Source organism: Orussus abietinus, unplaced genomic scaffold, assembly GCF_000612105.2.
Source record: "Orussus abietinus isolate OABI.00-Male unplaced genomic scaffold, Oabi_2.0 scaffold61, whole genome shotgun sequence".
NCBI classification, from domain to species: domain Eukaryota; kingdom Metazoa; phylum Arthropoda; class Insecta; order Hymenoptera; family Orussidae; genus Orussus; species Orussus abietinus.
Window position 1 is genome coordinate 296986 of NW_019394279.1, and position 24890 is coordinate 321875.

General features: G+C 40.5%; 1 protein-coding gene across 8 annotated transcripts in view; it reads left to right on the forward strand.

Annotated features, from left to right (window-relative positions):
• The window catches only part of LOC105699961 (acetyl-CoA carboxylase), a 32600-nt gene that overhangs the window by 3423 nt on the left and 4287 nt on the right, over nt 1-24890 (forward strand). The window contains exons 1-12 of one of the 8 annotated variants that reach the window (XM_012425422.2): nt 2903-3056; nt 8450-8696; nt 18287-18410; nt 18884-19214; nt 19381-19678; nt 19810-20023; nt 20117-20450; nt 20647-21107; nt 21279-23417; nt 23590-23895; nt 23978-24338; nt 24501-24817. In XM_012425422.2, coding sequence (XP_012280845.1) covers nt 2918-3056; nt 8450-8696; nt 18287-18410; nt 18884-19214; nt 19381-19678; nt 19810-20023; nt 20117-20450; nt 20647-21107; nt 21279-23417; nt 23590-23895; nt 23978-24338; nt 24501-24817 — 5271 coding nt within the window. In that variant the 5' untranslated portion in view covers nt 2903-2917. The other 7 variants (XM_012425425.2, XM_012425423.2, XM_012425426.2 and 4 more) reach the window with 7 other exon arrangements.

Genomic DNA, 24890 nt, shown 5'->3' on the forward strand with positions numbered 1-24890 from the left:
GTTCAACTTTCACCGGGACAAACGACAACATACATGTACTAATGATTACAAAAGAAAAACCGCAACACAATGACCCGAGGCGTGCGCTTGACCAAAATTTTTTATTTATATTAACAAATATGCAAAAACATCACGTGAAAACTCTAGATTGAAAGACAAGAAAAAGAAACTGATCTAAAACCCAAGCCGCGTTTTGGAGTCGAATGAAAGTACAGATTGTTGCAAATGGGTGGATACGATTTGCAGTGAAAAGTGTATTGAAATCTTGGTTGATCTTTTTGAAACACTCTGTATAATAAATATCATACATCCTCCCACTATTCTAACGATTGAATATCGTGATATCGATTAAAGAGCTTAATTATTTTAGAGTCAAATGAAAATATAACGAACGTAACTTCTCCCCATTACTCTTGAACAGTAGTCTCTCGTGATATCGATAACGTAACATAATTTTATATTTTTGGGGGTAAGTGTAGGTCCAGGGATTTTTTTTTGCTCGATACGTCTACCTTCTGGAGATGCGAAAAATGTCTTAATGCGTGAAGGCGCGTACAAAGATCTTCGACCTTACCGATAGAGTTATCAACAATGCGAACACGTGCTCCGGGAAAATACGCTGCCATTGGTGGACGGGATTCGCACGGTTATTAAATAATACCAACCACGCGATCTTCAACTCACGAATGGGTGGCGCGGTAGTCGCGATGGCCTTGATATTCACCCCACATGTGTGAGTGTTCCTTTAACGAGCAACCTGCGGTTTAGGCCACAGAAAAGGCCGAAAGCTACGCAATCGGCGGATCTTCAAGGGCATGCGCAGACCTTGATTTTTTTATCCGCCACTGTCGGATTCGCTGCGGTCAGTGATGTATTGATACACTGTACAGATTAAACTATATAGATCCCTACGAAATCGGAATCAAAACAAGAAAACGGAAAAGACGTGGAAGACTGATTTCAATGAAGAAATGCAGATGTATTGGACCTAATCGTTCAGGCTTTTCAATGCGTAAGATGTCGGTAATAAAATTTATATGGGAAATTACTGAAATTACAATTGTACCTTAGAATATTTGAAGTTAAAAATGAACCCTAGAAATAACACCATCGGCATACGAATACTTGGGAACATTTATCTTTTTTCGATTAATTGCAGAAAATGGCCTTTTTGAAGTCGTAATGGCGTGGGAAGTATGGAATGAAAATTAAATAATGCTATTTGTATGAAGGAGAATTCTCCACCCTCGGTTAAATACGGTCGATAATATTTATCGCAGATTACGGAGAAAGTTAAGAAATTTCGGAGACGTCAGAATGATTAATAAGACCCTGGTCCGAAGTGCAACATTTGCTTGCCTCGTGGTACTGTATGTTTTCTTTTTAATATCAGTCCCGGATATGGATTTCGACATTTGTTAGGCCCCTTGTAGCGCTAGCATTGTTATGTCAGGGAAAATCCGGAATCCTTGTATTAAGAAACTTGGTAGAGTTTCGCGCCAAATATATATATATATATATAGAGGCGCGAAACTCAGACCTCGTCATTATCTACGATGTTCAGCCTGGCGTGTCAAATTGGACAATGAATGTCGTTTGTTTAACCTCTTGAATGAGTAAAGTCAACTTTAATAAGGCCACCGAGAGTGGGCGATTTTTCTGCGTTTTTTTAAGCTATGAACGAAACCGATTGGTCCATTTAATACAGTGATGTGCATTTTTTAATATTTCACTTCGCTTGGGTCGCTTTAATTTTTCCGTTCCCATTTTTGGACCATTTTCTGTGGAACGTACCAGAGGCGTATGTCTCCTTATTCTGTTTGACATGTCTTACGTCCATGGGTTACGGGCGATCGTCGCATGTCGCACAATGACAGGCTCCGCGATTTGATATGGAACTGGCGATGTCGCTTATCAATCGAAATCCCGAAAGGCACGCAAATGCTTGCGTAATCGCCATGGCATTACGTAGGTTCGTCGCTTTAACCACCACGAGGGCAAGTTTCATTGGATGTCGTCTGCGAGGAGAGCCTCGTAAATAAGGAATACTACTGAATCATGACCACTGACCTGTACGTCAAAGTCACGGCCAGTCCATGCGTCGTTAGTTCTGTAACAATACCTCGACATTACTTCATTAACTTCCCCAATTACTCCTTTGTACCCTAAACCGTGCCGAGTACTTGATATTTCATTCAACCTCACCGAAATCTTCCGATTTTCGGTGCATTCAATCACTCGCGTGATTATGAGAGAATTTAGTTAACCAGAGTACTCAGAATAGTGGAATGCACGTTTTATATAAGTAAATATGGTGGACATGTGTAGGCGTAAAAAATAAACGTTAATTACGCCCGTTTTTTTTTCTTCTATATTGCATATGTGTGTTGTGAGAAATGTCGAGCCTGTGTGTTAGGCTTTCGATGCGCTTGTCCCTTGGTCATGGAGCAATGTGTATTTTAATGGATTATTTGTACATTTATTAAAAGTATATAAGGAACGATTGCGAACGATTTCCTTACGTTCGGAACGTTTGTAAGACGTTTGCTAATTTAGTCGCTTATCCGCGTATTTTATATACGTGTTATAGATCTTTAATAGTAGATTTTTAAACAACGCTCCGAATGCCAGATTGATATAACACCTTTTTGCGCTTGTGGGAATGACAAGATTAATTCCAAGGTGTGCTCGCTAATTTCGAAAATTATTTGTACACCAAAGATTTCAATATTGCGAATCAGTTGAAGCAGGATTTAGAGGGTAAGGGTCTGTTATTCGAGTTCGGTATTGCCGAGGACTGCCGAATTAACGAGGCTGTACGCGTTTGTTTACATACTTGTAAACTAATCACCACGAGGTTACCTCTGGCTTCTCTCGCAATGATTCTCATAACCGTATCGAATTCCGATCAGTTATCATGTACGCAAAAGGAGCTGGAGCAAAATTTTCCAAGCAAGGAGTGCTAAAAGTGATACACCAGAATGACAACTTGTCGAAATTAACCGAAATGTGCAAGTTTGGAGGTGCCACCGTTCGTCATCTTGGAATCAAGAACGGTTAGACGGATTCCTTCCTGCGTCCTTATTTATTCTTACGAATAGCATATTAATTTTCCATTCAAGCGGAGGAAAGTAATTTTCATTCTGCCTTACGACTTTAAATGATTCGTGTAACTTCCGTTTTCTTTAGTTCGCGCTTAGAATTATCATTTATAAAGAAAAAAAAAAAAGTATTTCAGAATCATTTTAGAGTTATTCGTCGTGGAAATATTAATTCCACTTTTCTTCCATTATGATCTCTACTCGGATCGTTTCGCTGTCAGTTTTCCCTTTGTTTTTATAGATACGCATAATCGGTACTAATGCGCTAATGATAATTCCGCAAGTCGACAATTTAACAGGCCATCCGTCACGCGACCAACGCGTGCGGTGCACGATTTTTCCTTCTGGCAATATCGCCGGTCTTTTAATCGTCCGGGTCAGCGAACCGGCTTGAACTAACGTCTCTCTTCTCTTTTATCATTATCTTGTCAGCAGAAATTCTCCTCCTTGATTTAGGAGATAATGCCGAAAGGCTTTTAATCGTATGGGATCGGCAATTGAGGACGGATAAACGTATCTCGTGTTCTTAATTGGTTAATGAAAATCCTGGCTCTCGAATTAGGAAAGAATTTCCACCAATTTTTCATCGTTAATTCGAAAAAGTGTATACTGATCCTTGAATAACAGAAGACGGCAGAGTAGTCCTTAAGGTGATGTGAAAGTGGCGTGAAAGAGGTATCGTTTATTAAGCTTTTCTCCGAACCGAGTGTATCGCATCGGCTCAAACTTAACAATGGGAATATGGAGGCTATAAGGAAGGTTCTGAAACCCATGGAATTTCAATTTTAACATAATTTGTTTATAGCCATTTTCAACAATTTTAATAACAAATGAAATTTCGCGAGGACCTACCTTATGTCCTCTTTATTCACGTGGTGGAATTTAAGCGAGAACGAATTGGTACACTCAATTCGTAAAAAAGTTTCATGAACGATTGACTCTTAAGCTGCCACTTTCACATCCCTTTAACCGAGTAGTCCTTAACACTTTACTGACCGGAAGCCTATTAACCCCTTAACGCACAGTTTAAAAAAAAAAACCGGTAAAAAAAAATAAATTTTATTTTATGTAAAAAGCACTAGAACATTGTCTTGGCAAAAAAATGAAATTCTCGATTATATTCGAGTGTGAAAAATTATACTAACATAATATACAACGCCGCTCGAATTATCTCGAATGTGCACAGTTTGGCCTGTTTAGCGCGCTCGAATTAACTCGAGCGCACAAGTTAAAGAGTTAATCGGTTTTGCGATACCCGTGATCGCCCTTTACTTCGAAATTCGCCGTTCGGTAAAGTGTTAACCGGTATTCCAGCGAAGAACATCAAACAACATATATCACTGCAACAATTGCCCTGACGAGCGGAGGATGCATCTCGGCGATTGTTTTACAAAATACCACGCAGAGCAACGATACAGTCCTTAATGTTTAAAAAATTCTCTTCTTTCACATGTATGGATACATGAGATATTAAGAGATAACAAGTTTAGTACGTTAATTTGTATGTTAAAGCATTTTAAATTTAACTGGTTGAGATTCGCCAAGTGTGTGGAAAATCGTCTAAAGTTGCTAGGTCGTCCAGGCGAAAGAAACCTCGAGCGCGAAGGACTAAAATCGGTGGCGGCGAAACGGACTCTGCTTCGCGATACGCGTATAAAGAAAACCGGCGATTCACCTCGCGACCCCTGAACCGGCGTCCGGTCATCCGGGGACGACGCCACTCGCCGATTCGAGGCGTCGCCGAGCGTCGCGGCGATTTTTCCCCGTCGTCCCCCGGGCAGTAGCGGCCGCTCGCCCATACTCGCGGCCAGTTAGCCGTGGCCGGTCCGCTTGCTCGGCAACGAGGAACGCACCCGGCGATCGCGACCGAAAAAAGAGAGCCTTAAGGTAAGGCCCGGCTCCCTCGGGACGAGGGGACCCGCGGCCCCTCGGCATGATCCGGACGCTGATGGACGCGATCCTCGGTACTCCCGCCCTCTTGCTTCTTTTTTTTCTCACCTTTCTATTATACTTCCGTCCGCCTTCGCGCGTGTTCCGGACGAGGACAGGTGTGTGGTTTTGCTCGCCGGACGTTATACCGATAAGGGTTCTTGCCTTTTGTTCGCCTTTCTTTTTTTTTTTCTTTTCTTTTCTTTTTTTTTATGGGCGTTTTCGCGTTTCCTGGTAGATGGAATGTGGGGTAATTATTCGGTACTTGTTGGTGTTTTTTTTTTTATTATTTGTTTTTGATTTTGTTTTTGCATCCCCCCTGGGGCCTGGATGCAGTCAGGGGGGTGCTCGAGGTAATTGCGGGTTACGAGATGTTCAGCTTGATTTTATTTTGTTTTCGGGGTGATTTAGTCGGCTTTTTGGTGAATCCCATAATTGCGATCCTTAAGGCCATGGACAGTGTCTCTTGTGTTTGTCCTGGGTTGTTTCGTTTTTGTTTGTTCGCGGTGTTAGGGGCATGACCTTGGAGACGAATTTTGATAACTACGGTATGTCTGTTGGAGATGTTGAGTTTTATTTTGCTATTCGTTGTCCGTTCACTTGGGCCATTTCTGTGCTAATTTTTAGTTTTGGCGCAGATGGTATTTATGTTAAGAATTTTACGGTTCATTGTTTTTGGCTAGTTTTTGCTTTATTCTTATTTTATCTGGCATGCGGGGGGGGGGTTTGGTAACTAACTTTTACTTTGATTTGCGGCTTTTAGATGATCTCGATCCTCGGTCCACGTTCGTTTCGTCGTCTATCTTTATTTATAGATATTTATATATTTTTCATGATTAGCCTTCGGTCCTGGAAAAAGGGAGTTTTTTTGAATTCTCAAATATTTTGGTCGATTTATATCATGTTTGGCAGTTCTCTCCCACGAGGACGAACTCATAGTTTTGTGTTTGCGCGTGTGTGCTCATTTTCATTTACTTATTCATATCATGCACCTAGCCTTCATCGTGTACTATTTTTTTACAACGATGGATTTCAGTAATTGCCGACTATTTTGGTTAACAAAATAGGAGACTGCGTAGTATTTTGACAAGAGTATGCACTGTCGTGTAGAAAAAGTGATCGAAAATATGTTGCATAAAAAGCCTTCAGAAACGAAATTTAACACTACGAGCTAATGTAAATGTATACAAATTTATATTGTCCTAACATGTATTTATCATATTTATCCACCGAGTTGATTTGAGTGAATAAGGAAATGACAAGGTAACATATGATAGTCGTTAATAGATTCACTTATTAAAGAACGATGGTAGTATAATTATGTTTTCTAGCGTGATAGTTAGTGTTTAGTAAATGACACTATTTCTATGATGTCAGTATTTCGAGCCAGTCATGCTCTTCGTAATTCATAATTCATAACAATATTTCAGTAGGTAAGCATTTTATTTTTCACTTTCATGAACTGGTCTAAATTTTGTTCGGTATATAATTAAACGACCTATACGTAGGCTAATTTATTAATATAATTGTTCGTACAGTCTGCCAGGGTACTGCATGCTATATACATTCTACACATTTATACATTTGTTTAGAAATCCTACATTTTACTGCACAAGTGTTACTCATTGCATGTAATCTTGTTAATGCACGACTTCAAGAGGGAGATATTTCTTGCAGAATATTTTTCATTTTTAACCTTCGTGGCTTTGTTAATCACGTCTCGTTAATTGGTGAACCGAGGAACTGTTATAAAACGTTGGAAGTGGTGTAACCTCACGAATCGACCACATGGCATCTTCGTGATTTTATTATCTTCTCGTATTAATTAAATAATCAATACATTAATATTATCGTATCCCGTGGCGGAAACTAACAAGGCGATGATTCGCCAACCTCACACGTTCTTTGTCTAGCGATTAAAGTACACTAGATAGTGCCTTCTATTTGAGATCTCAATAGTCGTGCGGTTATATTTAACCATTCAGATGTCCGTATCCTAATCGAACAATTACTGAATTAAATGTACACATCAACGCCTGGTCTTCCGAGTGGTTTTAATTACCTCAGTGTCATGCCCTCTTAAAAACGGCCCGTTACATTCGAGAGTTTATTTCTTAATCGAGGGTTAAGCAATTAATATTAACATTTCTACACCCGCACTTCGTTTTAAATAATTTCCAGGTTTTTTTTTCAATTTTCCACTTTGAGCACTTTTGATCGATGGTATTATTTTCGTTGAATTAATTCCCCCGTTTAATTCTCTTTACCCTTTTATCGCATTAGGAAAATCATGTAAAATAATTGTATTAGTTCATGGTTAATTATTTATTATTTATCGTTACGTCAAACCGATGGGAGAGGTACGATTAGGAACTCGAGACTTTTATTGATTCGGGTTTTGGATTTTTTAAACGAAGGTTAAGAAGTACATGCTTGGTCATCGTCATCGGGAGTTCTATGCGAGGTTAACTAATTCATTACCTTGGTGCTGGGTGTTAGGTCCCAGAATTTGCATATTAACGTAACGCATGTTAGCATAATGTGCCGCTGTGTTTGTCGTGTGCCCTTTTCTTAATCCTTCTTTCATATCTTCCGTATCGGGCATTTCCTTTCAGTGATGTTAAATGTGATTAGACGCTTTAAAAATCCTCAATCGATACTATTTCGATATGACGATACAAATCTCCCGAAATCCCCAAGCTGATTTCATTTTTATCCTATGTCAACTCGTTCGGACATTACCGCGTGAGACTTTTGTGCCACTTCTTGTACTAATCTTCGTCGATATCGATACGGCGTCGGCAAATTGATATGGGGCAAAAAATCGATTTCCAATTCCCTTCTACTTGATTCCACGAAAACCACGGACGATTGATCGGAAAAAATAAGCGAGCACGCGAATCCGCGCGAGCGGGTCGAAGAATTTTTACTAACTCCCGAGAAGGGGGAGGGAGGTACGGGTCAGGGCGATTACATTATCTCTGGATTCTTCCATCGACGAGCACCGACTAACCAATCTTCCTCGCTAATCTCGATCTCCTCTCTGCGCTTAAAAGCACCTTCCGCAACAGTGCCGACTTCGCATTCTAACTCGCATGACCCACCCACGGAGGAGCATGAGCTTTATTAATAATCGAAGGAGCTTTCCATGAGACTTGTCGCTACCTAATCAGGAGAGGCAAAACAAGGGAGATCAGTCCTGCTCTCGGCTAAAATCTCGTTGGCCGAAAAGTCGATGATAAAGCTAAAACATCCAAGACTCGGCTGAGAGAAAAAAAAAAAGAAAAAAAGTTAAAGAAAAGGTGAAGAATCTGGTAGATAGAGGAGACCGGCAGAAAGGACTCGCCGAGGGAAAGGAGACAGGGGAAGATCCTTCCTCCAGGAGTGGTCTCATGATTTGTGCGCGATTCCTTTTGAAGGTAACACTTGCCGCGCGGTCGAGCAGCCTCCGGAGCTTGGTCCACCAGGATCGGGGGAAGAAGAGTTTCTGGACCGAGGTCGCGACGGAGGCTTGGACAGGATGGCCGAACCCGTCAGCTTTGTCGTTGGGGATCCTGATCCCTGCGAGGAACTCGAGATCGAGGACAGCTTCCCTGGGGAAGGCAACGATGGGAGCCAACCGCAGCCTGCCCTCCCAGGACTCGTTGAGCGCCGAAAGCGCCTCAGGTGAACACGAGCTCTGGACACTCTGATGTATGCCAGGTTCTCAGGCACTTTTGTCCATTTTTCGGGATCTATGAGAAACCGTGGTCGAACTTTGAAGGTCTGGTGGGATCTTTAGGATGTCGGGGAATTTTTGAGGAATTTTCAGACATTTTTAAAGGGCCTTTCAAAATCGTAGATCTACATTGCCCGGGTATCGGAGTGTGAATGTTTTTGAGGGATTTCGTACAATTTTGTTACGCTTTAAGGGGGAGGTGGTAGGTTGTGAAATGCATTTTTATCGAGATGAGTTTGAAAGAGATTGACAAAGCATTGGTAGGTAATAGTTGCTCACAGGGCTATTACATTTGATTTTCTGGTGAGTTTATGATACAAAGGGATCTTCAATGTTTCAAAGTGATCTTTTCCAGTTTGTAAAACCACCTCGACTTTTTGTTTGTCGTTCGACATTCTCTTTCACTCGTGTACACTGTAAAAGGAAATATACTTTCAGCCTCAGCGGATCTTTAAAGAATTCAAAAATATTCAATGTGTAAGATTTTCCGATTGAAATGATTACGCGAAGTTCAGATATTAAAATATTTATCCTGACCCAGGCATATATCAGAGCTAAGCAGTAATCAAGCCTTAGTTGGCAGTGACAAGCATGACAGAATGTAAAATGAATTAATGATCAAATTACGAAAGGGAAATCAGGTCGAAATCATGTCCCTTTCTTTCGGAGTGATGTTCATATATCTCGAATACATAGGTTCGCCTCGAAAACGTGATTTGAGATTTTTAGTCTTGAAACGCCATGCGTACGTCGAATTCTTTATTTCAATAATTCGGAAATTTTTACCTTTACCTAGACATTATTTATGAGACGTTCTGCGTAACCACATTGTTGTTACTTTCCTACGTGGAACGATTTTGATCGAACAAAAGCATTTAAAATCTTCTGATAGAGAGCAAACTGCAAATGTAGTATCACAATTATTTCTGTAAACAATCAGAGCCAATTGATTCTTATGTTTTCTATGATGTTTGCATATATTTCATGGTCTGATATCATTCATTTTTAATACATTGATATTCCTTTATAATAGATTAGCCAGGGCAGTGTAAATCTGCTTCACTAGCGAACATGTTACTCTCCAAACAGGTTATATGCATTATAAATCTGAATGAACAGTGCATATCGTCTGCTAACGTAGTGGCCATGCTTAGATGCTGCTGAGGCCTTGAAAATATTCGCTTGACAAATTATTCAGCTTGCGTCATTAGGGCGGAAAAAAAGTGTCCATTTGTTTAATGTTGAATATTCAAGATTTCGCCGCCGAAGGAACTTGACCGCATGGACTGCACGAGCTTCTGACTTGAAATATAATCCGCATAATTAGTAAAAATTGAAAATATTTTCGGGAATTAAAAGACAAATTATTCACAACCATGCCAAATCAGCAAAAAATCAATGAAGTTAATAAAATCATTTAATTGACATGATTAACTAAATTCTTAACAAAGGCTTTGGCTGTGTTGTTGAAAGTTTTAAAATACTTTGTAATTGTAACGAATTGAACAGAATTTATAGAATGTTGATTGTAATCTTAATTTATCGATTAGACGGCTCCTACAAATGACGTCTATACATTTCTATTTGAGAATGTACAGGATTGTGTTCAGCTCATTATGTCTGATTATTGTCCAGTAAGATCGAGTTACGAGAAAGGTGCCGTATTATTCCTCGATATTCCATCGATTCGAGACTAGACTTTGTCCGATTCCAACCTAACCTAGGAAAGTTCCCAGCCGCGTAGTCTGCCACACATATTTATGCTTAATCGACACACATACATCCGTTCAATCAACAGGATATCCACCGTTAAGACACGAGTTAAAAATGAACATATTCCTCTTTCCTCGGAAAAATGTTTTCTGAACGTCAAGAAGATACATAGTTGACTATCCGTAGCATCAGAACAATCATAACCTCAAATAAATACAACTACTGATTTAGAGAAGAACAGCTCGCCAAAAAACCTGCAGCACCTAAAAATCAAAGTTCTGCATGTCTGATAACCACGTCGTTTAGCATAAGAAATTAAACCAACTTTTTATTTTTACGACCAAACTTACATTCCCCTCTCTTTACATTATTGTAAACGATAGATCTTAATCTCCGACTTGTGCGATTGTTATTTTTGTACGTTGCAATTTTTTTCAAAGCAATATAGTCCGAGCGATGAACGCGTTTTTATCCTTCTTCCTGAGTAAACAGACTTTTAAACCGTACTTTTATTTCAAAGGAATCCTCCCCATTCGGCGGTATCTGTACCGTGTCGCGTGTCCTCTTACGCGGTAATAAGGAATTGCGACACTCGCGTATTACTTGGTAAATAATCCTTATTCCATACGTTTCATAAGAGCGGGGAGAATATCGTGAAGAAAAAAAAAAACGTGCACTCCGAGATACACGGAAGTGAACTGACGTTTCTTTGACGGACCACGTGGTAGGCAGCCGCGCGAGGATGCACGTGGTCTCGGCGGAGGTGGGGGGAGGCAACGGCGCGCGCCGATTGGTCGCCGGTGGTCACGTGATGCGTCAGCTGGCGTCAGGTGACCTACTGCACCTGCGCCGTCTCCCTCCCTCGTCTTGGTCTCCTTGGCTTTGTAACCTGCGAGAGAAACTCGTCCTGCGCAAGGTTAGGAACGCACTTATCCCTCGCTCCCTCTTATCTTCGGTCTTTACCGCGAGGAGAAAGTGACGAAGCCCGGAAAAGCGATAAATGCGGTTAGGTTTCCCTAGGGCAAAAAACTTGGATTTTCAGCGGATCGATATAATAAATAATAAGTACGTAGCGAACATTGAGAAAGCAAGTCGAAGCTTCGGTTTTGCCTTGGGTAGATTTTCTTTGGTTCGGTGCTTGTTAGATTTGTGTAGGGTGATAAGAGTAATAGGAGAACTTACCGCTGAGTCGCCTTTGACATCGCGGCGAGTGAGCCACAAGGAAACTTCGAATTAATGACAAAAACCAGATGGCGACCTGTAATTTGATTTTTCTAGTCAGTACTCAGAATCATTGCAACCACGATTGCACAGGTAGAAGAGACGTATTAAGCGCGTTTTCGTATACCCCAAAGATCAGATGAATCATTCAGCTGGTATTAAAAGAGTTACGAGCGACCTAGTGATCGCGTAAACTTTAAATAATTTCTATCGGGAGAAGTCATCCATGTGAGGTTTGAAATTTTCATTGGATTAACAACTGTTTTAAAAAGTAACGCTCGCGATTACGACAATTGCGAAATCAGACTGACAGAATGAATTAAAATTGCTTGGAGATCTTTCTTCGCTATTATTTTTCTACTGGTTACCGTTAAGAGATATAAATAAAACGAGGGTTATATATTTATGTATGTAAAATGTGCTCGTGAAATAATGTATGTAATGGGTTTGTTTGGGTAATGAAGATGCAAATTAAACGCGACCTGCACACGTCGAGGCATTCCTCTGCATTCGACTTGTACAGTATAGTGCCGCAGGGAGCAGCAACTATACATTGCTCGTTTCTTCTCCAAGTGGCACCGAGTCTCGTGTAGAGGGGCACCTCTTAAAGAAAAGTGACGAACACCTCGATGGTAAACCGACAGTAACGCGCGGTCCTCGTTACGGTGTGGGCGCCGCTTAAATTTATTTCTTCTAAACGAAACCGTCCCTAACACTGCCACACTTGGCGCGTATTAATAAACACTAAAATCACGTAACTTATCAATGATAATGTTCGAAATCAATACCACCGTGTGATGTGCGTTGTGTAATTTATATAAGCGTAAATGTGAATTGCAACACGGAAGAGAGAACTGCACGAAGTACACGTCCATGGCAAAACTAGCCAAAGTCTCCTCTTGCCATTTTTTGTTCTTTTTTTTTCTCGTTTAATTAATACCTTAATTAATACCATAAATGAATGCAGAAGTTAAAAGAAAATGTCCTTCGAGGTCGGACTCAAATGGCGTCGTTAAGAAATAATTGTCCGGTCGGTCTTCGTTACATCGAGATGTCGATAAGATGGGAAATTGTTAATGTTTTGGAAGGAAGAGTTGCAAATTGTAACAACTATTTCATTTACGCGTTGTGTTAGGGAGGGTCGAAACGCTTTTCGAATTCATTTTTTCGCAGTTTTAGGTTTACGTTAAGTGATCGTGGGAGACTTAATCGTGGTTGAATTAATGTCAATTAAATGGGCTTCTTGTGCTGGGGGGAAGTATTGGTGGGCAGGTTTCGAGACTCGTAATTTTGCAAACATCACATTCTGTAGTATAATATGCAAATGGTTGGAAAATGCTGCGCAAGCAAATCTTTAACCGTGAGCCTCTTGTGTCTTATTTAAGAACATGCTTTTAAGGGCACTCGTAAGCGACATTATACCCAGTGAATTTTTTGACGTCTTTGTTTATTACTATTTCAAGACCGATGGAGGGATATCTCTATAAATCTTCAACGTTCGGGCGCGTTTATTAAAGAAAATAATCATTCTACGAAACGTTCCTGAGGAGTGATTATTTTCGATTTCTCGTTAAGTAACTAATTCCGAGGAATCATTATCGCCTTCATGGGAAATCACTCCTCATGATCCTAACACTAGTGCCCAAATTTCAGAGCGCTTTTTGAACGCATTCTGAATAATAACAATAAAAATCGGCATTGAAGTTTCATAAAAATTATAAAAATGGGCTTTTCATTCATTTGTTCCTTACACCTAAATTGTGTATTTTCGCGTGTAACGCCAACAATACACTGTATATAATACTACCTTTATTGCCGTTAATTCTATGTTAGTATGACACGAAACGATTGATTTCTTTTTGGGGGGTTGTCACATTGATCCGCTTGGTTGTTATGGTTATGTAATAAATATTTACTTTTGACACGAGAAAATATGTGTGGTGATTTATGGTAGAAAACGACCTTGAAACTTGTGCTTGGGGAAGGAAAATTGAAGGGGGGATTTAAATGTACTGAGGTCTCCCTCTAATTAAAAAATCGAGCATTATCGCGGGAGGATGTCAAGTCGCGTAAAGTGGAATGCACCTTTGGACCCATTCGAACAGAATACTCTTAAAAGCACAGGTCCAAGGTGAGCAACCTGCGATTTAACGTCAGTGAAATTCCGAGGAAGAAGTCGGCCAATAGGAAGAAAAAGTACGTTAATGAGTGTCGTCATTTAGTCGAGAGTCCAAACGGTACGACTCATTTTCGACGGGATAAATTTCAGTCTTTCGCGAGGCCAGCTTTGGGCACGGTTCCTTGAAAATTCTCGAGTATCCTTGGAATTAATAGTCAGAATTTGTTAAAAGCTATGTGAAGGATTCATTTATGGATTCGTTTCACTCAGTGCAGGCGTAAAATGATCCAGCTTCAGATTTCCTTATAAGGTCCGAAATTAATAAAAAAATTGTTTATATATATATATTTTACTATCAATAAATATCGCATTTACCCTATCATCTGTTCGTTACAATTGTTGAGACAGAGGGATAGTGTTTTTTAGTGGGTGAACAAATATCACACTTGAGGCTATTTTTCGTTATTTTCTCGCAGCTTTGGAGATTCAAAATAACATCCTAATGAAGTACAGCTAGGTTTGTTATGTAAATTTCTTAATCCTTTTCTGTTTGCTTGGTCGAGCGTTGAGAAATCGTGTTTTTGCGAGAATATGATGTTTGCCTTACGGTGTTCAACATCGGCCAGATTTCCCCGAAATCGCTGAAATTAGGGCCCCAGAAAGCATGAATAAGAGGATTTCTGGAGTTTTACTTCCATTTCTTGATATTTATTGTACGAAAACGACAGGTGGAGTGTGCCATTTGGTACAATATCCAATATAATTCGACACAGTTGTCAATAGAAAAACGAATTTCGGCAACGTAGGCATTTAGAAAAATCTTCTTTATCGACGTCGATCAAGTTCCTCGACGTGGCTCATTTCACCTTAATCCGTTAATCGAAGGTGAATAAGAATCACGAGACAGCTATTTGTTTTCGGAGAAAGAAAGTAGTTAAAAGAGGAATAGATTTTTATCTTAAGCGCGAGCGATCTTTCTAGGGGGGTCCTTATTTCTTTGTTGCAAACATTAACAATATACCTTGTAGATAACAATATATGGAAAGCGACGGAAGAAATGTCGACTTTGACGCCTTTAAGTTAATTTCCACCGATGACTCGAAGATAAATTCTTTTAATTAATATTTTCTTCCTCATACAGAACGTTATTAATATATCCTACGGATAATAATACATAAAAACGAGAATGAAACATATACTTTTAATACCTACTTATCATTTTAATTTACTCGGTCAAGTTAAATCAAGGATTCCCTGTTAAGTGATACTCAAGACTAAGCTCTCGATTACTTCCTTACTGAAAACAGTATTAATATATTTCTCTTGGATGTTAATACCCGGAGAGTGGAATAAACACACTTGGACACTTACCTTCGATGAGAACTTCAATTCGGCTTGTGCAGTTAAAATAAAATATTCTAATAATATATAATATTCATCTACTTATTTACCAAGGACATCGTTAATGGTGTCTCATGGCTGAAACTACATGAATAGAACATTAAGGACCACGGGCCGTTTTTGAGACCCCTGGTTTGATTTATACAGTCAAGACGAATTTTCATCAGCGAGTGTATCTACCCGGGAAGAAAAATTTGGTAGAATTTTGGAGGACACTTTCCTTTAAAGAGATTTGCGGCTCAATTTGGCGACTGATCCTCGAGGGAAGAGAAATGAAGCGCATTAAGCGGTTCGTTTTGGCCGAAAGCACCGAAAAAGATCCCATCTGGAAGAGCTCGGACAATTTATTGGCCAGCGTTGGACGAATTAATCTCGAAAAGGGCGAGGAAGACCAGGCGAAAGACGTTAAGGATGTTAAGGATATGGATAAGGACGTTAAAGCTGAAACGTCGACGCATGGCTTAACGTAATGACGTGTTATGATTAAATCCCCGTTTGCACGATTTTCATTTTTTTTTCGCCGTGCCTCTGCATCACTGAAAAATATTCAGCTTGAGGTATCGGTGGTGGTAAAGTAAAATGAAAAGCTAACTATAAGGATGAATGTCATTTTTAAATATAGAGGATGGCTCAGTGTCGAAACGAGTACACCTCGATTGGTACTGCAACTAAAGGAGGATGCATAGATAAGGGTGAAATTAAAGGAACTTAAGTATTGTTTTACACATTTCATGTTTTTAATTGCAAATTTAATACATCTGAATGAGTAAGAATACAGGGTACCTCAAGCTGAAATTTTACATCTTCATTCTTAGCGTAAGTTTTTAAACAAATCTGTCTAAGTTGTTACTCGAGTGACGATACAGTGGTATTCCTATTTCATGAATCTAGAAAGGGATGCGTAGACTGCGGAAATAGAATTCTTCTAGGAGAGGTCATTTTTAATTTCTTGTTAAAAAAAAATAGTGGCACATGAAACGAAGGATATAAAACTTACCGTTTCTACGTTATGAAACGTAATTTTTTGCCTCGTGTAAAAAGAATGAAATCTTTTCGAATAAAATGGTCGGTTGAGCTTGAGAGGCGAGTAAACGGTACTTTCTTTAAAAACATGTTGTTTTTTTTTTAGTCATTTATTTAAACTAATATCAATTGTCATGCTTGGTTAAATGCACCAGAGTGTATTTTGCTGGGATTCTTCGATGATGAGTCATGATATGTTTAATTGGTTCGATGAACATTCGAATAAATGAATAGTTACGTAATTTATTCGTATGCAATTTTGCAATGAATTAGATATTTACGTAGCTATTATCTATTTGATAAGATACTGTGAAATAAGTTTATAAACTTAACCGATTCAACGTGTTTTGAAAATAAATACAATTTATCGAACCCAAGTGAATTAACGTTCTATGTAATAATATTTTTCCTTAGTGTACATAATAAACCATGAGTTGATAAAGGTATATCAGCGATAGATGTTGAAGGAACTATTGAGATGTAGTTTAGTGTTTATTATTGCAGTGTATAACAAGATACACTTTTAAAGTCTACAGTCAACTCTTAAGTTAGTGTTAATTACGTCAAAGTTGTATATGAATTTTTGATAATTCCAGTTGCATCCATCGACTTTATTTATTATTTATTTGCATTATTATTTTTCTCGATAATATATGTAAACTTTGTCCGTGTGCGTGAAAGAAAGAAAAGTCAGGAAAGAGGGGAACAGTATTTATGTTATAAAAATCGAGCTCTTCAAACTGTACAAGAGTACATACATATAAACCTACGTTATCCAGTGAATTCTCATTTCGTTTCTAAGGAAAGTTCTGTCGCCATAATTTCGAATGTCTTGGTGAAAGCTATTTCGAAGTAGTCCTTCTTTGTCAGCAATGAATTAACGTTTCAACAATGTTTTCACGTAATTGGTTTTAATGATTCTCAGATGGAAGATCTATAAACAGGGTTTATTTTATTGTAACATTATCTTTTCCTACTGTTACATAAAGTCATCATAAGAGAGCTCCTTTTTTGCTGTACTGGTTTTCCATGTTTCGCGGAAAAAAGAAATTATTTTCGCGTGCGAATGGTAAATTAGTTCCTGTTAAATCTGTAAGAAAATAATACAAGGAAAACATAAAAATATAAAATAATCGTTGAGAGGCATCTGCAATAAATTTAGGCAATGACTGAAATTCTGATTCGTAGCGAATAACAATTACTTTAAACCCTTGCTAAACAATGTATACGTAAGTTTGGTCTTGTGAAATTTTAATGTCGAACGATATTCACTTTTACTGTTTAGAATTTTTGCGCCGTCATATACAATGATAGGCAATACAAAATATGGCATAGCATTCATATCTAACTAAATGATCTTAACTTTAATGAAATTATGAATATTTCTATTTCTATAAAGGCTGATGGTCAGTCGAATCTGAACATTCGCAGAAATCCTCAAGGCAAGATTAATTGCCATTGAAAAAGTACATTGTCAAATAATATTTCTTTGCTCATAAATATGATTTATCAGTTTTTAAGTACTCATTATTCGAAAGCATGAATTTACATAAATCTAAATGGAAGATCTAAATTCGAAGTTATGCTGCGTGACGCATTCCAATGAAGGAACTTTCTCCGCTCCCATAATTTATGGTACGGTCCGGATTTGTACGCATACAAATGTTAAGTATTCTTATGACCATGTGAAACAACAATTACAGTCTAGAAATCGTAATACAATCTCGATTGCACCGATATCGTAGATGTCGGTTGCACTTAACAGTTTCTACGAACCTTCATTTTTATCCGGAATTTGTGGTAAATATTCTGATAAATGAACTCACACGAATAAGTGAATACTTAAGGAGTTATTTCATGAGTGATAATTTATTCCACGTGCATAAGTTTTCTTTATCACCTGCTAAAACATTCCATCCTAATTATCATAATTATCATGGGTACCAAGTACTATTTAACTCGTCGTGAAGTCTAACGAAGAATGGTCCCATTGCAAATGCATCACCCTTGAAAATTGTTTATTGTCGATTCTCACTAATTTAATTTCTTTTCTGCCTTTAGGCCTAGCATGTCGCAGGGCACGGTAATGATTCAAGCGCAAAGCCGTCTGCAAGAAAAGGACTTCACCGTAGCTACACCCGAAGAATTCGTCCGACGTTTTGGCGGCACCAACATCATCAACAAGGTGACAATTTAGCATAAAATTTCTGGGAAATAATCGGTTCTATCATGTATTAACTTTAGCCATTTAAGGTGATGTGAAAGTGGCGTCAAAGAGGTTTCGTTTCTTAAGCTTTTCTCCTACCTGGGTGCACCGAATCGTTTCAAACTTGAATGTGAATACGGAGGCTCTAAAGAAGGTCCCGACCGCCATAGCATTTCAATTTTTTTTTTAAATTTGTACATAGATATTTTCAAAATTGATGATAAATAAATTAAATTTTGCAAGTGATCAGGACCTTCCTTATAGTTGGTAGAAAAGTTTCATGAACGATTGAGCTGAAGTGATGCCACTTTAACATCCCTTTAATTCCACCGGTAACACTGGTAAACTTATTTTGATTAATTATTTTGTCATTTGTAAGTGACCCTACATCGTTGTATATCTCATCCCGCTGGGTATGATGTGTAAATATTGATGCAAATTTTCATTCGCAGGTTCTCATCGCAAATAATGGGATCGCTGCGGTTAAATGTATGCGGTCCGTTCGCCGATGGTCATACGAGATGTTCAAGAGCGAGCGAGCCGTCCGATTTGTTGTCATGGTCACTCCTGAAGATCTGAAGGCCAACGCGGAGTACATCAAAATGGCAGACCAATACGTTCCCGTCCCTGGGGGAACGAACAACAACAATTACGCGAACGTAGAACTCATCGTGGACATCGCCATCCGGACGCAGGTGCAGGCGGTCTGGGCAGGATGGGGACACGCCTCGGAGAATCCGAAGTTGCCGGAGTTGCTGCACAAAAATAATATCTGCTTCATCGGTACATTCGCATACTTGAATAATTATTAGTAGATCGTATTGCTGCATATGCTGTTCCGAAACTGAACCCTATGAAAGTACTTGCTGTTCATGTTTCATTTGAAAATCTATCTATATAGATCTATATATTTGAGATACATATTTTTTTAACATTTTTAATATTGCAGGGCCTTCGGAGCGAGCCATGTGGGCACTTGGAGATAAGATCGCTTCGAGTATAGTTGCTCAAACCGCGGATGTTCCTACTCTTCCGTGGTCGGGTTCTGAACTCAAAGCTCACTACAGTGGGAAGAAAATCAAAATCTCTTCTGAGCTTTTCAAAAAGGGTTGCGTTTCTACCGTGGAGGAATGCTTGGCCGCAGCTAACAAAATTGGTTTCCCTATCATGGTCAAGGCTAGCGAAGGCGGAGGTGGTAAGGGTATTCGGAAAGTTGAAAACGCAGAAGAATTACCCGCACTGTTTAGGTAAATAGAGAGATATAAGTTACATGTTATTTAATAAATTAAAAGGTGGTTTAGTTACCGAGCAACTACTGGTACCGTCTCAAACAATAATATACATAGTACGAGATATTAATGCCAAAACTTTTCCTCAGGCAAGTACAGACTGAAATACCTGGATCTCCTATATTTATTATGAAACTGGCCAAGTGCGCTCGCCATTTGGAAGTGCAACTATTAGCTGATAATTATGGGAACGCTATCTCTTTATTCGGCCGTGACTGCTCGATTCAGAGGAGGCATCAGAAAATTATCGAAGAGGCGCCGGCCGTTATCGCGAAGCCGGAGGTTTTCGAGGAAATGGAGAAAGTAAATTGATAAGCTCCTTTCATTGGCCACTTGGATCGGTCAAACGACCATGAAATATTATAGGGCGGTATAACATTAATATCTTTATTCCAGGCAGCAGTGAGATTGGCAAAGATGGTCGGATACGTCAGTGCTGGCACTGTCGAGTATCTCTACGACACGTCGGGCCGTTATTATTTCTTGGAATTGAATCCGCGTCTGCAAGTAGAGCATCCTTGCACGGAGATGGTGTCGGACGTTAATCTACCAGCGGCACAGCTTCAAATAGCCATGGGATTGCCTCTTCATCATATTAAAGACATTCGGCTTCTTTACGGCGAAAGTCCTTGGGGCGACACGACCATCGATTTTGATCAGCCCAGACATAAACCACAACCATGGGGCCACGTTATCGCCGCGCGGATTACCAGCGAAAATCCTGACGAGGGTAAAATGGATCCTATCTTAACGATGAAGACGTAGCAATACAGTATATTCATAAAAGAGTCGTCAAAACTGATGACCAGTTGATAGATACTTTTACTATATCGAAGCTTCGTGATATTATATTATTAAAAAAAAAAAAGAAAAGAAAAGTATGCCAACGTAAAGAGTAAACTGATAGTTGCTTTCGTTTAATATAGGATTCAAGCCAAGCTCCGGAACGGTGCAGGAATTAAATTTCCGCTCGTCGAAGAACGTGTGGGGCTATTTCTCGGTCGGCGCTTCGGGTGGACTTCACGAATTCGCGGATTCTCAATTCGGGCATTGTTTCTCCTGGGGAGAAGACCGGAACCAAGCTCGAGAGAATTTGGTTATCGCGTTAAAGGAGCTGAGCATCAGGGGCGATTTCAGAACAACCGTGGAGTACCTGATTACGTTGCTCGAGACTCCGGCGTTCCAGCAAAATAACATCGACACCGCCTGGCTGGACCTGCTCATCGCGGAAAGAGTGCGAAGCGATAAACCGGATGTGTTGTTGGCCGTCACCTGTGGAGCACTCCATATCGCTGATAGAAACATCACTGCAGCATTCACTGGATTCCAGACAGCCTTGGAAAGAGGACAAATACAAGCGAGCAATGACTTAGATAACGTCGTTGACGTGAGTCTTAATTTAAAAATGTATTATTATTTTTGAATCGATCACCTCAGAGGTATCTACTAATAACATTAACAAGGAAAGACGCTTTTAAATTGGTTTCTCCAGTTAATTAAAAAGTGCTTTTCGATTTTGCTGAAAGGAATGTCTGAAATTGACCGTGCGATATTTCAGGTGGAGTTAATCAACGATGGGTATAAGTACAAAGTCCAGGCAGCCAAGTCCGGACCGAACACCTACTTTCTCGTAATGAACGGCTCCTACAAGGAAGTGGAAATCCACCGTCTCTCCGATGGAGGCCTGCTGCTCTCATTGGATGGAGCTAGTTTTACGACGTACATGAAGGAGGAAGTGGACCGGTACCGGATAGTTATTGGGAATCAGACATGCATTTTCGAGAAGGATAACGATCCCTCCCTGTTGCGCTCTCCCTCGGCCGGGAAGTTGATTAATTATTTGGTCGAAGACGGAGGCCACGTTGACGCCGGTCAAGCCTACGCGGAAATTGAGGTGATGAAGATGGTCATGTCTGTGACAGCAAGCGAGGCTGGCAGCGTGTTTTACGTGAAAAGACAGGGAGCCGTATTAGAGGCGGGTGCATTGATAGCGCATCTGGAGCTAGATGATCCCTCCTTGGTGACAAAAGCTCAGGAATACACCGGGCAGTTCCCCGCAGCTGTGGCCCCGGCGATTCCTGATAAGCTCAATCATCTCCACGCAAAGTACAGGATGGCTCTGGAGAACACGCTGGCCGGGTACTGCCTACCGGACCCTTATCACCTGCCGCGATTGCGGGAACTTATCGAGAAGTTCATGTTCTCTTTGCGCGACCCTAGTCTGCCTCTGCTCGAGCTACAGGAGGTGATAGCGACGATCTCCGGGAGAATCCCGGCTTCAGTGGAGAAGAAGATCAGGAAACTGATGACCCTGTATGAGAGGAACATTACCTCGGTCTTGGCGCAGTTCCCCAGCCAACAGATAGCGGCTGTTATCGACGGACATGCGGCTACTCTCTCGAAGCGATCCGAGAGGGACGTTTTCTTCCTGACCACTCAGGCGATTGTACAATTGGTGCAGAGATATCGTAATGGTATTCGAGGAAGAATGAAGACCGCCGTGCACGAATTGCTGAGACAATACTACACCGTGGAGAGCCAATTCCAACAGGGGCATTACGATAAATGCGTGTCGGCCCTTATAGAGCAGTTCAAAGACGACGTGGCCATGGTCACGGCTACCATTTTCAGCCACAGTCAGGTCACCAAGAAGAACATCTTGGTGACTATGCTAATAGATCATCTGTGGGCAAACGAGCCGGGCCTCACCGATGAGTTAGCCAGCACCCTGACGGAATTAACGAGTCTAAACCGAACCGAGCACAGCAGAGTCGCCCTTAGGGCGAGGCAGGTGTTAATCGCGGCTCATCAACCCGCTTATGAGCTCAGGCACAACCAAATGGAGTCCATCTTTCTCTCTGCCGTTGACATGTACGGCCATGACTTCCATCCTGAGAACTTGCAAAAACTCATTCTTTCAGAGACCTCCATCTTCGACATCTTGCATGATTTCTTCTACCACTCTAATCGAGCTGTATGTAACGCTGCTTTGGAGGTCTACGTGCGCAGGGCGTACATTAGCTACGAGTTGACTTGCCTACAGCACCTGGAGCTCTCCGGGGAAATCCCCCTGGTTCATTTTCAATTTTTATTGCCCAACAATCATCCTAATCGGCAGAGTCAATCATTGGTGAACTACAGGACCGGGGCTATGGCGGCATTCCAGGATCTCGAACAGTTCAGCCAGTACTCTGACGAGGTCTTAGATCTTCTGGAAGATCTTTCTTCTCCGAACTCTGTGTCAGCTAAGGTCTTGGAAGCCGTGGATGCCGTTGGAAGCGAATCTCGTCACAGCACGTCTATTAATGTTTCCATAAGCACAGCTCAGGAGACTGGTCCTGTAGAAGTGGGAGATAGACCTGCAGAACCTGTGCACATCTTGAGCATTGCTGTGCAGGATAAAGGCAATCAGGACGATGCAACCATGGCTAGACTCTTTGGGGACTGGTGTGCTACGAACAAAGACGAACTCATTTCTCGGGGAATCAGGAGAGCCACTTTTGCAGCTCTGAAGAGAAAACAGTTCCCGAAATTCTTCACATTTAGGCAAAGAGACGGGTTCGTAGAGGATAGAATTTACAGGCACTTGGAGCCTGGCTGTGCTTTCCAGTTGGAATTGAACAGGATGAGGACGTACGATCTGGAGGCTCTACCAACGTCGAACCAGAAGATGCATCTTTATCTAGGCCAGGCTAAAGTACGATACTCTTGAACAAATTTAACTCATGTTGAAAGTGCAAAAGATATTAATTTAAAATTAACGTGTTAAATGAATGATGCTTCGTGAAACTCCAAAGTTTGGACGTTGAGTTCAAAGTGTTTTTTTTTTGTTACTTTACGTTATTAATAATATTATGCTTTCTTTACAGGTAGCTAAAGGCCAGCAAGTCACGGATTACAGGTTCTTCATTCGATCTATTATCAGGCATTCCGACCTAATAACCAAAGAGGCTAGCTTCGACTACCTCCACAACGAGGGGGAACGTGTCCTGCTGGAAGCAATGGATGAACTGGAAGTTGCCTTTTCGCATCCCCTTGCCAAACGTACGGATTGCAATCACATTTTTTTGAATTTTGTGCCCACCGTCATCATGGATCCTGTTAGGATAGAGGAGAGCGTGACAAGCATGGTCCTCAGATACGGTCCTAGGTTGTGGAAACTGCGAGTTCGTCAGGTACTAAAAGCAAAAACTATAAAAGAAGTGTAGAAAGAAGAGCGACTCAGAATTTCAATGAAAATTTCAATACGCGTTGCAGGCCGAAATCAAAATGACCATTCGCCCGGCACCTGGGAAGCCGACGTCCAACCTTCGTCTCTGTATTGCCAATGACAGTGGCTATAGCATCGATCTGCATCTGTACACCGAAGCGACTGATCCCAAGACTGGAGTAATCCGCTTCGAGTCCTATCCATCACCAACCAATGACATCAAATGGAGGCCTGGCCCTATGCATGGCCTTCCTATTGCTACTCCTTATTTGACCAAGGACTATTTGCAGTCTAAAAGATTTCAGGCTCAAAGTGCAGGCACTACCTATGTCTATGATCTGCCAGACATGTTCCGACAGCAAGTTGAAAAGATGTGGACCAAGTACATCGAAGACCAGCCCACTTCTGGTACTTATCTTGTGGTATATGGGTTGTTATTTATAAAATTAAAAAAGAAAGCAAATTATATAAATTACTTGCCAATGTTTGGATTATGAAGGGGATTTAATGCCTTCTATTTTGTAAAATTGGTGTCTCAGGGTGACTTTAATAGCGTGATAATTCTTACAGAGAATATATCGGTCCCAAGCCCAGTGATGGATTGCGTGGAATTAGTTCTGGATGGAGACAATCTCGTCGAACAAAAACGTTTACCAGGTGAAAACGATATCGGCATGATCGCCTGGAGGCTCAGTCTGTACACCCCAGAATATCCATCTGGCAGGGATATCATTCTAATTGCTAATGATTTAACTTTCCAAATCGGTTCGTTCGGGCCTAAGGAAGATCTTGTATTCTGCAAGGCTTCGGAAAGAGCGAGGCAGTTAGAAATTCCTCGAATCTACTTCTCGGCAAACTCTGGTGCTCGAATAGGTCTTGCTGAAGAGGTAACACCACTTCCAACGTACAACCTATTGTTCATTTTTACGCATGTAATTCATTATACAAAAATATCTGAAA